This window comes from Amblyraja radiata, chromosome 39 (genome assembly GCF_010909765.2).
Source record: "Amblyraja radiata isolate CabotCenter1 chromosome 39, sAmbRad1.1.pri, whole genome shotgun sequence".
Classification (NCBI taxonomy): domain Eukaryota; kingdom Metazoa; phylum Chordata; class Chondrichthyes; order Rajiformes; family Rajidae; genus Amblyraja; species Amblyraja radiata.
In genome coordinates this window covers 6435865-6450728 of record NC_045994.1, presented here as the reverse complement: position 1 = coordinate 6450728, position 14864 = coordinate 6435865, and the positions used below count along the sequence as shown (strand labels likewise).

Sequence of the window (14864 nt, the reverse complement as noted above, 5' to 3'; positions counted from 1 at the left end):
CACGCATCTCTAACATCTGCTGTGTTTGAATAAGTTCACCCCTCACTCTTCGAAACTCGAAAGGCCCAAACTATTTAACCTCTCTCATAAGGGCAACCACCTTCTCCACAGAATTAGGCCGGTGAATCTCCTTGGTGTTGTTTAGTTTGGAGATGCAGCAGGAAAACAGGCCCTTCGGCCCACCGAGTCCATGCCGACCATCGATCAACCATTTACACTAGTTCTATGTTATCCCACTTTCTCATCCACTCCGGACACACTAGGTACTGCCTCCAATGTCACTATGTTTGTTTTTTGGACAAAGGAGACCAAAGCAGACAATGTTCTAGGTGACAATCCACCAACCTGAAGAAAGGTATCTACCCGAAACGTTGCCTATTTCCTTCGCTCCTTAGATGCTGCCTTACCCGCTGAGTTCATCCAGCATTTTTGTCTACCTTCAATTTACCAGCATCTGCAGTTCCTTCATAAACATCCACCGACCCCTTGACCAATTCCAATAAAGCATCCCCAATTTTAAACTCCAGCATTGGCTTTGGAGGCCAAACTATCTTCTTATCCAATTGTGGGGTCTTTGGGGAACCTGTACATCATGTGTTCTCTCTTCCTCCCCCCCCCCCCCCCACCCACACCTGATTCCTCCCCACACCTCCTATCACTTAGTTTCATTCCCCTCTCCCAGATAGTTCCATCTACCCATCAAACGTAGCCCTTCCATTTTAATCTCTCCACAGGTGCTATCTGACCCTTTCCCTCCACAGATGCTGCCTGGCCCATTGGGTTCCTTCCAGCACTTCGTGTTTGGCACAAGAGTCAAGCATCTGCAGTCTCTTGAGACTCCATCTACCTCCGGGTGCTGTCTGTACGTTCTCCCTGTGACCCGCGTGGGTTTTCTCCGAGATCTTCGGTTTCCTCCCACACTCCAAAGACGTACAGGTTTGTAGGTTAATTGGCTTGGGTTTGTATACTTGGTATAAGTGTAAATTCTCCCTAGTGTTTGTGTATGCTTGTGTTGGTCGGCACGGACTCGGTGGACAGAAGGGCCTGTTTCCGTGCTGTATCTCTAAACTAGACTAAATTAAACTAAACACCCTACTCCAGTCAGAGTGAGGAAACATTAGCAAGTGTGTGCTTGCACCCACAGTTAAAGTCAACCTTTCTCACCTCCGATAAAGCTCCAGATGTACCACGGCAGGAGCGATTTTCTCCACCACGTCTGCGATGAAGTTAAACTTCAACCTCATGCTGTCTGGATGCTGAAGACCTAAACCGGGCAAAGTTTAAAGTGGATAGTAAAAAGGTATACAAAAAGCTGGAGTTTCACACAAAAGGTGGTGGGTGTATGGAACAAGCTGCCAGAGGAGGTAGTTGAGGCAGGGACTATCCCAACGTTCAAGAAACAGTAAGATAGATACAAGGATTGAACAAGTTTGGATATGGAACAAGCGCAGGCAGGTGGTTCTAGTATAGCTGGGACATGTTGGCCGGTGTGGGCCAGTTGGGCCGAAGGACCTGTTTCCACACTGTATCACTCTATGACTATGACTAACTCAGCGGGACAGGCAGCATCTCTGGAGAGAAGGAGTGGGTAACGTTTCGGGTCGAGACCCTTCTTTAGATCTCGAGTTTCGACCCGAAACGTCAGCCATTCCTTCTCCCCGGAGATGCTGCCTGTCCCGCTGAGTTACTCCAACTTTATGTGTCTATCTTCGGTTTAAACCAGCATCAGCTGTTCCTTCCTACACACAAAGGTACATACTTAAGGGCTGTCCCACTTGGGCGTCATTTGCGCTTCAATTACGCGACAGGTCGGTAGTGACTGACGTGTGACGGTTGCGCAACTGTCGCGCGCAAATCACGCGTCATCGTGCGTCATCATGCGTCAGCACAGCCGTCTGGTGCGCGTGACGTCATTAGAATACCCTGCTTCCCTATTCTGCATCATGACCATCATGGAAGAACTACAGATTTGATTGCTGCAGCAACAACAGAGACTTCTGTTAGCAGCAACCCTCATACTTACAGATCAGCCAGGCAGGAGTGCAACAAGAAAGGCTCGCAAGAAACGGTCTGTGTGGACGAGGTTAGATGTTACATGACGAGTAAAAGTTGGGCCCACTGCGTATGGGCGGCGCGCGGCGTCGCATGTTTACGGACGTTGATGCACGGTGATGTCACCACGCGATACACGTGCAATGTTGGGACGTTAGCGTGCGACGCCAATGCATCAGCGTGTGTAAGCGAGGATTTCTGTACACTACAAAATCCTGGAGCGCCGTGCGATATCGCGCGCCACTACGTGCGATTCCACGCCTCACCATGCGCTCTGTGCGCGTCACGACGCGTCGACCAATTTTCTACATGATGCGTAAATGAGGCGCAAATGACGCCCAAGTGGGACAGGCCCTTTACTTATTATGGGAAAGAGTTGACCAGAATTAGGTTTAATTTGATCAGTAGTTTAAGGGAATGTTGTCAAGATTTTTGCTGGACTTTCTACCATTCTGGGCTGAATGGTCTAATTCTACTCCTATTCCTTATGATCTTTTGATTTTATCACTAGAAAGCAATAATTCCTAAAGTCTCAGATGTGTTAATGAAATGACAGCCGTGACTGAAGGGAACCCAAACATTCCTGTTCTGGTACACTTAATCAGAGGTGTCATTAATGTACTCTTCAGCTGAGCAGTAAAGACTCGGTATTCCATGCCCACGTCCAAGAATAATATTCCACTCGGCTTCAGACAGGATGTTTAGCCAAGACCTACAGACCAGGCTTCCTCCATTAGCTAACGGCAGACGCGAGTTGGTAGTTTAATTGGCCACTGTAAGATTACTCCTGGTGTGTAGGTGAGTGGTAGAATCTCAGGAGACTTGATGGGAATTCAGGGAGAATAGGTTGGAATTAGTGGGGAATGGGAATGCTCTTTAGACTGTAGACTTTAAAGATACAGTGCGGAAACAGGCCCTTCAGCCCACCGGGTCCGCGCCGACCAGCGATCACCCCATACACTAGCACTATCCTCCACACTAGGGACAATTTTTACAGAAGCCAATTAACGGACAATCCTGCACGTCTTTGGAGTGTGGGAGGAAACCGGAGAACCCGGGGAAAACTGACGTGGTCACAGGGAGAATGTACAAACTCTGCACAGAACAGCACCTGAAGTCAGGATTGAACCTGAGTCTCTTGCACTGTGAGGCAGCAACTCTATCGCCTGCTCATTTGAGCTGGCACAGACTCGATAGGCCGAAATGTCCTCCTACTTGTGGTATGAGCGAGGAATGCTTGTATTAACTCTGCCTTGCAACACTTGCTTCTTATGCTGCTCAAAATGAGAATGGCAACAGAAGTGGCTCGGTGGCACAGCGGTAGACCTGCAGCCTTACAGCGCCAGAGACCCAGGTTTGATTCTGATAACGGGTGCTGTCTGTACCGAGATGCATGTTGTCCCTGTGACCGCGTGGGTTTTCTCCGGGTGCTCCGATTTCCTTCTGTAATTTGTAAACTGTCCCCTAGTGTGCGAAGGATAGTGTCCGTGTACGGGGTGATCGCTGGTTGGCACAGACTCGGTAGTTGGCACAGACGCAGTATCTGTACAAAGTACACAGTGATGCAGTTCTTACAACAAGGGCCTCATTACTACCAATGGACATGCAAGGCATTTTATTGTGTTGTGTTGTGTTGTATTTGGTTGTGGTGCTGGCTCGAAGGGACGAATGGCCAACTCCTGCACCTATTGTCTATTGACTATAAAGCTGGAGTAACTCGGCGGGACAGGCAACATCTCTGGAGAGAAGGAATGGGTGACGTTTCGGGTCGAGACTCGACCCGAAACGTCACCCATTCCTTCTCTCCAGAGATGTTGCCTGTCCCGCCGAGTTACTCCAGCTTTTGTGACTCTCTTTGGTCTAAACCAGCATCTGCAGTCCCTTCCTACACGTTTCGTTGTCTTGTACTGATGCTTTGGAAGCTCCTGTTAAAGTTTCAGTGATTCCAAGCCCTCTAACAAAGAGCCAGAATAACATGGAATGCTCCCAAAAGAATGGAATGGCTTCAGCCCAATGCTGACTGAATAAGTTCACGAGGCCACAAAGTGCTGGAGTAACTCAGCGGGTCAGGGAGTATCTCTGGTGAACATGGATTGGTCGCAGTTATTCTTTTGAAATCAAACTATTACAAAGTATTAGGTGAACCACAAAGCATTTATTAAAACCTATGCTGAGAGAATAATACGTACTATTGCACTCGTTGCATCATCTTACAGACTGCAAGCTAAGGGACCAGCAGGCTGTTATCAGTAACTGCAGACCCACTCAAATCCCGGACAGGATTACACGGTGGAATGTGCATCATGAATAATATACGAAGGCTATATTGACAGAGATTAATACGGTTGATCTACAGTTTTGGATCGAGACCCTTCCTCAGATAGGGTATTAACTATCCGATGTGCAGGAAACATGTTCCCGATATTAGGGGAGTCCAGAACCAGGGGCCACACAGTTTAAGAATAAGGAGTAAGCCATTTAGAACGGAGACGAGGAAACACTTTTTCTCACAGAGAGTGGTGAGTCTGTGGAATTCTCTGCCTCAGAGGGCGGTGGAGGCGGGTTTTCTGGATGCTTTCAAGAGACAGCTAGATAGGGCTCTTAAAAATAGCGGAGTTAGGGGATATGGGGAGAAGGCAGGAACGGGGTACTGATTGGGGATGATCAGCCATGATCACATTGAATGGCGGTGCTGGCTCGAAGGGCCAAATGGCCTACTCCTGCACCTATTGTCTGTTGTCTATTGTCTACCCAGATTTTGTTTCAAGTTTGAAGAAGGATCTCGACCCGAAACGTCAGCCATTCCTTCTCCCCAGAGGTGCTGCCTGTCCCGCTGAGTTACTCCAGCTTTTTGTGTCTATCTTCTTGTTTTAGTTTAGTTTAGTTTAGGGATATAGTGCGGAGACAGGCTCTTCAGTCCACCGAGTCCGTGCCGACCAGCGATATCCCCGCACACATTAGGGACAATTTACATCCGTACAGACAGCACCCGTAGTCAGGATCGAACCTGGGTCCTTGGCATTGTGAGGCAGCAACACTACTACTGCTCCACCGTGCTGGCATTAGCAGGCAGAGAGGACTGCAGATTGAACAGGCAGGTGGGACCAGTGTACCTGGGACGGGTGTGGGCAAGTTGGGCCGAAGGGCCTGTTTCCACACTATCATTCTATCTCCCTTCTGGCAGAAGGCAGCAGGCCAGACAGACCGCAGTAGCAATGCTCCCGCAGCTGTTGAAAGATGTTCATTTCAACAATGGACAAGCAATCTCATCACAGAACCATCAGCTGTGAAGGACACATAATCCAGTCTCTGGAACGAGTGTTCCTCCCCTGAAGAAGGGCTGGTGTATCCAGCTGTCACAGGCTGGGTAGACACAAAATGCTGGAGTAACTCAGCGGGACAGGCAGTAACTCTGGAGAGAAGGAATGGCTGATGTTCCGGGTCGAGACCCTTCGCGCAAGATAAAGCCCAGTAAAGTCCGATGAAATATCAGCTGTTGGCATAGAGGTTTAAGAGAGGGATTGTAATGAATGATTACAGACCCACTTCTGGGACCAGCACGCGGATAGTTGCCCGGCTAGGGCGCCATCTTTCGTGCAAAAGGGTGATTGATGGTCGGCATGGACTAGGTGGGCCGAAGGGCCTGTTTCCACGCTGTATCTCTAAAATGTAAAAGAGTCAACCATGGAGCTGTGAGCGGCTGTCAGGTTATGATTCCAGAAAACTGTGGGCATCAAGCGTCCAGAAGCGGTAAAGTGAGAATGGTCAGGTTGTGCTACTGTTACAATGTGACCCAGGTTTCCACAAGAGTCACTGAATCCGTCCCACTACCCCACCCTACCCACCCTCCGTGGCCACGTGCCGTTCACTGAGAACCCACTAACAGCCCCATTGAGAGCAACAAAAGAGACCGCTTTCACCAACATCCTGGCAATGAATTCCAGATGAACACCACTCCACCAACTAGCGCCTCATATTTCGCTTGGGTAGTTTACACCCCAGCGGTATGGACATTGACTTTTCCAATTTCAGGTAGTCCTTACTTTCTCCCTCCTTCCCCTCCTCTTCCCAGCTCTCCTACAGCCCACTGTCTCCGCCTCTTCCTTTCTTCTTCCCGGCCCACCCCCACATCAGTCTGAAGAAAGGACTCGATCCGAAACGTCACATATTCCTTCGCTCCATAGTTGCTGCCTCACCTGCTGAGATTCTCCAGCATTTTTGTCTACCTTTAATTATTCCTGGTGATCATTCTCGTAGACCTCCTATCGACCCTCTCCAATGCCAGCACATCCCTTCCTCAGATATGGTGCCCAAATCTGGTGGCACTGACAGAGTTTGCTGTGGACAATGATGGGGGAGAGGTGGAGTGGGGCTGGTCAGATGCTTATTGAGTGGGAAAGGAAGCCAAGAGGACTGTGGTCAGCTTCCAAGGTTCCAGGCAGAAAGATTCCCATTGAGCTGACCGAGCATTGGCTTCAGGCAGACATGACCCACCCACTCTGCATGAGTGGAACAACAAGTAAACTCAAACAATTTGCAGTGAATTGGCACCTTCGATGGCTTTGGAAGGAACGGCAGAGATTACTGAAAGGGCTGGAGTAAATAATGAACGTTAATGTTGTCCTCTCCCACCGAGTCACCTTGAGCACCCGAGCTGACACGAGCCAGCATATCTGCTTTGCTTAAGACATCCATGTTCTCCAGAGATAGACACAGAATGCTGGAGTAACTGAGCGGGCCAGGCAGCAGCTCTGGAGAGAGGGTGAAGAAGAATGAAGAAGGGCCTCGACCCGAAAGGTTACGCATTCCTTCTCTCCAGAGATGCTGCCTGTCCCGCTGAGTTACTCCAGCATTTTGTATCTCTCTTTGGTTGAAACCAGCACCTGCAGTTCCTTCCCTCCAGAGATGCTGCCTGACCCGCTGAGTTACGTCAGCACTCTGTGTGCTTTTGTTTAAGGATCTCACTTGTTGCTGACAGTAAGCAGACCCAAGTTGGCCATTAAGCCGGCCGACTCCCAAAACTGGAGCCGGCAATAATTTTTATTTTTGTTTAGGAAGGAACTGCAGATGCTGGTTTCAACCGAGCATTTTGTGTTTAGAAGGATGAGGGGAAGGGTACCTCATTGAAACCTACCGAATAGTGCAAGGCCTGGACAGAGTGATTGTGAAGAGGATTTTTCCACTAGTTAGAGAGTTTAGGACCAGAGGCCACAGCTTCAGAATAAAATGATGAACCTTTAGAAAGGATATGAGCAGGAATTTCTTCAGTCAGAGGGTGGTGAATCTGTGGAATTCATTGCCACAGAAGGTTGTGGAGGCCAAGTCAATGGAATTTTTTAAGGTGGAGATAGATAGATTATTTGTTCGTAAAGATGTCAGGGGTTATAGGGCGATGGAAGGAGAATTAAATTGAGAGGGAAAGATAGATCAGCCACGATTGAATGGCGGAGTAGACTTGATGGGCTGAATGGCCTTATTCTGCACCTAGAACTTATGAATGAACAGCCCCTTAAAATATATAAATGTAAGCGAATACAGTACAATGGTGCATTTGGTAGAGTTACTCCGGAATCAGATTCGATCCTGACCTCAGATGCTGTCTGTGCGGAGTTTGCACGTTCTCCCTGTGACCACGTGGGTTTCCTCCCAAATCCCAATGACATGCGGGTTTGTGAGGTTAATTGAACTCAAATTCACCCCGGGTGTGAGGGGAGTGGATGCGACAGTGGGATAATGTGGAACTAGTGCGATGGGGTGATCGATGGTCGGCACGGACTTGGTGGGCCGAAGGGCCTGTTTCCGTGCTGTATCTTCATTCCCAAAACCACTTTGAGGAATTGCCAATTCCTTGGCCCATGCAACATTGGTTTTGATGAAACTAATAGAGAATGTATTTCCATTGGCAGAGGCACATTTGATTATGATTCACCAATACATTCTTACTGGGGTTGAATGAAGCCACAAATGATGGAGCTGATGGCTTGAAGACCACAGTAGGAAACAATTGACAATTGGCATGAGTGTGCCAAGAAATGTTGATGTGAAAGAGGTTCATATCGTAGGAGAACATCCCCAAGTGAGAGCCCGAATAAGTATAGTTCAGTTCAGTTTAGTTTATTGTCACGTGTACCGAGGTACAGTGAAGCGCTTTTGTTGCGTGCTAACCAGTCAGCAGAAAGACAACACATGGTCACAATCGAGCCATTCACAGTGCACAGACACATGATAAGGGAATGACGTTTAGCATAAGGTAAAGCTAGCAAAGTCCGATCAAGGATAGTCCGAGGGTCATCAAAGAGGTAGATAGTAGCTCAAGACTGCTCTCTGGTCGTGGTAGGATGGTTCAGTTGCCTGATAACAGCTGGGAAGAAACTGTCCCTGAATCTGGAGGTGTGCGTTTTCACACTTCTGTACAAAGACACTGATCTTTGCTTCTGCATCTTTTGGCTGATGGGAGAGGGGAGAAGAGGGAGTGGCCAGGGTTCAACCGGTCCTTGATTATGCTGCTGGCCTTGCCGAGGCAGCGTGGGGAAAGTGGACATGATTGCGGGCAGCTTTGGTCTAGAGGGTGGGGGCCACAGAAGCAATGGGGTGGGGGAGGAGCATGTAATAATTTAGACGTGGGAGCAGCAGAGTGTGGCCGTTCAGACCATCTAACCCTACCTCAAAATACGATGTGTGGCCTCCATTCCACCCCCTCCTGGCAACATCACAGTGCATGCCAACTCTCTGCCCTTCCCAAGTTGGCGCACCTACCTCTTGCCCAGGCTTGGCTGAAACCCAACCACCCATCTCCCTCTGCGCTTTACATTGACTACACCCCATCCCCACCCCTCTATGCACCAACCCATGCCCCTCCCTCTCACCAATGCACAAACCCCCTCCCCCATACACCAGCCCACACCCCCACCCTTCCCACCCTTCCCCCACTTTTCTCCCCTCCTCCCTCTCACCTCACCTCTCTCCCCCTCCCCTCTCTCACCTCACCCTCTCACCTCATCCCCATCCTCCCCTACCTCCCCCCTCTTCCTCACCTCTCTCCCTCCTCCCTCCCCTCCTCTCTCTCCCCCCCCCTCCTCCTCTCTCCCCTCCCTCCCCTACCATCCCCTCCTCTCCCCTCCTCTTTCTCACCTCTCCCCCCCTCCCCTCCTCTCTCTCCCCTCTCCCCTCACCTCTCTCTCCTCTCCCTCCATACCTGCATCACACGCTCCCCTCTGGATGAGGATGACGGGCAGTGCGTTGGAGTCCAGCTGCCCGCTGCTTGACGCCTTCAGGTTGCAGACGGACGAGTATGTGCGGCCATCGCTGCCACACACGGGCCCGGGCTGCGGGCAGCCGCAGGTGCCCCGCTTGCGTTTGCCGGCGGGGTGTATGCACTGGAAAGCCGGGGCGCACTGGCCGTGCCTCCCGCCGCAGCTCTGGCCCTCGGCCGCGGCGCACACGGGGCAACAGCCGCATCCGTCCAGCGCCTGGCCCTGGCTGCAGTTGCCCGAGGCAGGGGGGCACCGGGACAGCTCACACACCTCCGGGCAGCCCTGCCCGACCGCTCGGCCCCTCACCACCTGCAAGCAGCAGCAGCAGCACAGCACCATGCCAGCCAGCAGCATTCTCCCCGGAGATCGGCACCAGAGGCTGGGGTAACTCAGCGGGACAGGCAGCATCTCTGGAGAGAAGCAATGGGTATCGTTTCGGGTCCAGACCCTTGTTAAGACTGAGAGTCAGGGGAGAGGGAGAACGAGGGAAGCAGAGGGTGGGGGTGTCCTTCTACAGAAGACCCGCTCTGCGCCCTTGTTTAGGGGAGAGAAACCTGGTTGCAAACTTCGCCCCGAGCGCTTTAACGCGCGATCCCCTCTTAGCCGCGTCGCCCTGCCTTCTCCTCTACACCGCCAGCTCATTAACGCACTGGCCCGCTCGGTCCCTCCCCTTGCTGCATGCGCTTTAACGCACAGCACTATCTCCCTCCCACTTTATCCCTCCCCCTCTCTCGCCTCTCTACCCCTCCCTGTTCCTCCCCCTCTCTCCCCCTCCCTCCCTCTCTCACCCTCTCCCAGTCTCCACCAGCCCCAGTTTGTTAGCTGTGGGCAGAGCACCCCCCTCTCTCCCTCCACCTCTCCCCCTCCCTCCCTCCATCCCTCTCCTGGGAAGGTGGTGATCCCTCCCAGACCACCCCCTCCCTATACCTCCCCCATCGACTCTGTCCAGGGACCCCGACAGTCCTTTCAGATGAGACAGAGGTTCACTTGCACCTCCTCCAACCTCATCTACTGTATCAGTTGTTCAAGATGTGGACTCATATACATCGGCGAGACCAAACGTAGACTGGATGATCGTTTCGCTGAATACCTTGGCTCAGCCCTCCTGAGCTAACCTGATTGCCCAGTCGCTAAACACCTTAACACCCCATTCCCATTCCCACACAGACCTTTCTGTCCTAGGTCTTCTCCATTGTCAGAGTAGGGCTAACACGAATTGGAGGAACAGCATCTCATTTTTCGCTTGGGCAGCTTACAGCCCAGTGGTATGAATATTGATTTCTCTCACTTCAGGTAGCCCCGGCATTCCCTCTCTCTCTATCCCTCCCCCACCCAAGTCACATCAGCTTTTGTACAGACAGCACCCGTAGTCGGGATTGAAACCGAGTCTTTGGCACTTGTAAAGGGGCTGTCCCACTTGGGCGACCTATTTGGCGAGTTTAGAAGAGTTTGAAAAAATGTCATGTTGAAGACCTCCTTCGATCTCCTTCAATCTCCCTTCGACTACCTTCAACTGCCCTCGATTACCTACGACTAACATGCCGACCTACTACGACTAAACCTACGAGTAAAAATGTATCAACATTTTCCATGACGACCTTATATTACTCGCGGGCATTTTTTAAAATACTGAAAAATACGCCGCGATCTGGCTGAGGCCTCGAGTACGCGGAGACTATACTCGAGCATGAAGGAGAGTTTTGCCCCTGTCCCACTTAGGAAACCTGAACGGAAACCTCTGGAGACTTTGCGCCCCACCCAAGGTTTCCGTGCGGTTCCCGGAGGTTTTTGTCAGTCTCCCTACCTGCTTCCACTACCTGCAACCTCCGGCAACCACCTGCAACCTCCGAAATTCCAAATACAAGCATACACTATAAAATAATTATTCACTTGCTACAGTGCCACAAACCCGCCACAAACATCCTCTTCATTAAGCATTTTATCCCTGCAAAACTTCAGTCCCTGCAAAGAATCGCTGGCTCAGCGCTAAGATTTAGTTACTCACTGCAAAGGAAGCAACTTGATACCTAGCAGCATAATACTGTAAATCACTGCAGTTTCTTATCTCGATGTCCTCAGTGGCCAGAATTAGGGAACACAAGATAACTGAACAAGAACAGATTAAGCTTTTAGTAATTAATAAAGCAAAATCCAATCTTTCAGTTTAGTTTAGACATACAGCACGGACACAGGCCTTTCGGCCCACCGAGTCCGCACCGACCAGCACTAACACTAGGGACAATTTGTGATTTTACCAAAGTCAATTGGCCTACAAGCCTGTACGTCTTCAGAGTGTGGGAGGAAACTGCAGCACCCAGAGCAAACAAAGGTGGTCACAGGGAGAACGTACAAACTCCGCACAGGCAGCATCCATAGTTAGGTTTGAACCTGGGTCTATGGGTGTAAGGCAGCAACTCTACCGCTGCGCCACCGTGCCACTATATTATGACTAAACTCAGTGATAAGGCCTCGAAAAGGCACAAAGTGCTGGAGTAACTCAGCGGGTCAGGCATCATCCATGGCGAATGTGCTTCGATGGGTTTTTTGTTATCACTTTTACCATGGTATAGTGAGTTTCCTTTTGTGTAGGAAGGAGCTGCAGATGCTGGTTTAAACTGATGATAGACAGAAAAAGCTGGAGTAACTCAGCTGGTCAGGCAACATCTCTGGAGTACATTGATAGGCGACGTTTCAAGTTGGGACCCTTCTTCAGTCTGGCGGAACATTGCTATCCATGTCCTCCAGATATGTTGCCTGGCCCACTGAGTTATTTGGTTTACACCGAAGATTGACACAAAATGCTGGAGTAACTCATTGGGACAGGCAGCATCTCTGGAGAGAAGGAATGGGTGACGTTTCGGGTCAAGACCCTTCTTCAGTCCCGCTGAGTTACTCCAGCTTTTTGGGCTTATCGTGAGTTTCCTTTTCTGGATAGGTGATGTTTTGGGTCGAGATCCTTCTTCAGACCGATTCAAGGGGTGGGGGGAAGAAAGCTGGAGGAGAGGAGGTCTGGAGCTGTGGTATTAGGTAACAGGTAAGAGTTAAAACATTTTACAATCTGGAGTGTTATCGGCCAAAATGTATTCAGTGGACCGATGATGCATGCCTTAGACAATAGACAATAGATAATAGACAATAGGTGCAGGAGTAGGCCATTCAGCCCTTCGAGCCAGCACCGCCATTCAATGTGATCATGGCTGATCATCCATAATCAGTACCCCGTTCCTGCCTTCTCCCCATATCCCCTGACTCCGCTATCATTAAGAGCCCTATCTAGCTCTCTCTTGAAAGTATCCAGAGAACCAGCCTCCACCGCCCTCTGAGGCAGAGAATTCCACAGACTCACAACTCTCTGTGAGAAAAAGTACTTATAACTTGCATTTCTGAATAATATCACGTAGCCTCTGGAGTTAAGTTCTCCTGTCTCTGTAGCATCAGAAGCAGTCACACCCATTATGTACCACCAACCAAGGCAGTGAGTCATCTGAAAGTGTTTCATTATTAATCAAGTACTGCAACATCATGGTATTTATTTTGGTTGTTGGCTGGCTGGCAGTAATTGATTCATGCACATGGAAGCTTTGTGGGTTCAGAGTGGTTGCTGGCATGGGTTACTGTGTAAAAGTTAGAGCATGTTCTTTTTTTAATAATATTTTTATTAGACGCATATACATATCTTAACCAAAACACGATTTGCTTACCAATTACATATAAACAAAGCTTCTATTTTATAATATAATTTTTTTGAAAGAGAGCAATACAAAGAAAAGAAATAAGAGAAAAAAAAAGGAAACTATAAACTAATGGAGAGGGGAGGGGAAAAAAACAGAGAAGATTACCAATAACACATTAGAGCATGTTCTTGACAGAACCAGCACCTCATTTGTCAATGGTGTCAGACATTGGCACCAGTTAGATTTAGTCATCATCCAAGCAAAGGTGTCAGGACAGACATGCCATGAAAGGTAGCAATGATGGTCAGACTGCACACCACTTAGTCGTTTAGACTTTAGTTTTCAGTTTAGTTTATAGATACAGCACGGAAACAGGCCCTTCAGCCCACCGGGTCCGCGCCGACCAGAGATCCCCGCACATTAAGACTATCCGACACCCACGAGGGACAATTTTTACATTTACCAAGCCAATTAACCCATGTCTGGGGTGTGGGAGGAAACCGAAGATCTCGGAGAAAAACCAACGCAGGTCATGGGGAGAAGGTACAAACTCCGTACAGACAGCACCCATAGTCGGGATCGAACCCGGATATCCGGCGCTGCATTCGCTGTAAGACAGCAACTCTACCGCTGCGCCACCGTGACCGCCTAGAGATACAGCGCTGAACTGTAGAGGTACACTAGTTTAGTTTAGTTTAGTTTAGAGATACAGTATGGAAATAAGAACTTCAGCCCATCGAGTCTGTGCTGAACATCGATCACCCTAACACTAGCACTATCCCACACACACAAGGGACAATATACAGTTTTACAAAAAGCCAATGAACCTACAAACCTGTATGTCTTTGGAGTGTGGAAGGAAACCGGAGCACCCGGAGGAAACAACTTAACACGGCCACACAGCATTCACACGGTGCAAAACAGAAGTGGTTACTACCTTCACAAAGGGTGTAGGACGCAAAAGTGGGATAACATAGAACTAGTGTATGGGTGATCAGTGATCGGTGCGGTCTCAGTGGGCCAAAGTTCCTGTTCCCACACTGTATCTCAAAACTAAACTAAACTAAATTAAACTAGTGTACACGTGATCGATGCTTGGCGTGGGCTCAGTGGGCTGAAGGGCCTAATTCCATGATGTATCACTGAACCAAACCAAACCAAACCAAACCAAACTAAACTAAACTAAACTAAACTAAACTAAACTAAACTAAACTAAACTAAACTAAACTAAACTAAACTAAACCAAACCAAACTAAACTTAACCAAACTAAACTAAACTAAACTAGTGTATGGGTGATCAGTGGTCGGCGTGGACTTGTGAATTCCTGTTTCCACACTGTATCTCTAAACTTCTAAACTTGAAACTTCTTCCTGAAGGCAGGAACGGCAGCTCAGAGGGGGCTTGGCTTTGAACGCTGTCGGCTCCATATGCAAACACAGCCGGCCACTTGTGCGAGGTCACCTGATCCCAGAGGGTCATTAAATGGGAAACCACTAACAGCTGGGGTGTGGGTGGAATCTGACACCATCTGGTTCTGACAAGCTCCTTCCTGCACTGGGAGAACCACGCTGAGACCAGCCATGGAAACAACGACATCCCTGTTTGAGTGTCTGGAGGGGCTGCTCCTCAAGTGTTGGCTACATTTCAGGCCCGCGCTCCTGATCTTTGGACACCCGGTATGGAGGGGAGAGATGTAGGAAGGAACTGCAGATGCCGGTTTACACCGAGGATAAATGCAAAATGCTGGAGTAACTATCGTGGTATCGTGTATGAAGGTAGACAAATCTCCAGGACCTGATCAGATATATCCGAGAACATTGTGGGAAACCAGAGAGGAAATTGCGGGAGCCCTGGTTTAAATCTACGAGTCGTCTTTAAATACAG

At 49.4% G+C, this 14864-nt stretch overlaps 1 protein-coding gene across 1 annotated transcript in view; it reads right to left on the bottom strand.

The window, feature by feature from the left end:
• Window positions 1-9966, bottom strand: part of LOC116967271 (serine protease HTRA1-like) — a 35876-nt gene extending 25910 nt beyond the window's left edge. Inside the window, exons 1-2 of the mRNA XM_033013756.1 lie at window positions 9248-9966; window positions 1165-1264 (exon numbers count right to left, since the gene is read on the bottom strand). Coding sequence (XP_032869647.1) covers window positions 1165-1264; window positions 9248-9713 — 566 coding nt within the window. The 5' untranslated portion in view covers window positions 9714-9966. The remainder of the gene's footprint in view (window positions 1-1164; window positions 1265-9247) is intronic.
• Window positions 9967-14864: the final 4898 nt, after the last annotated feature.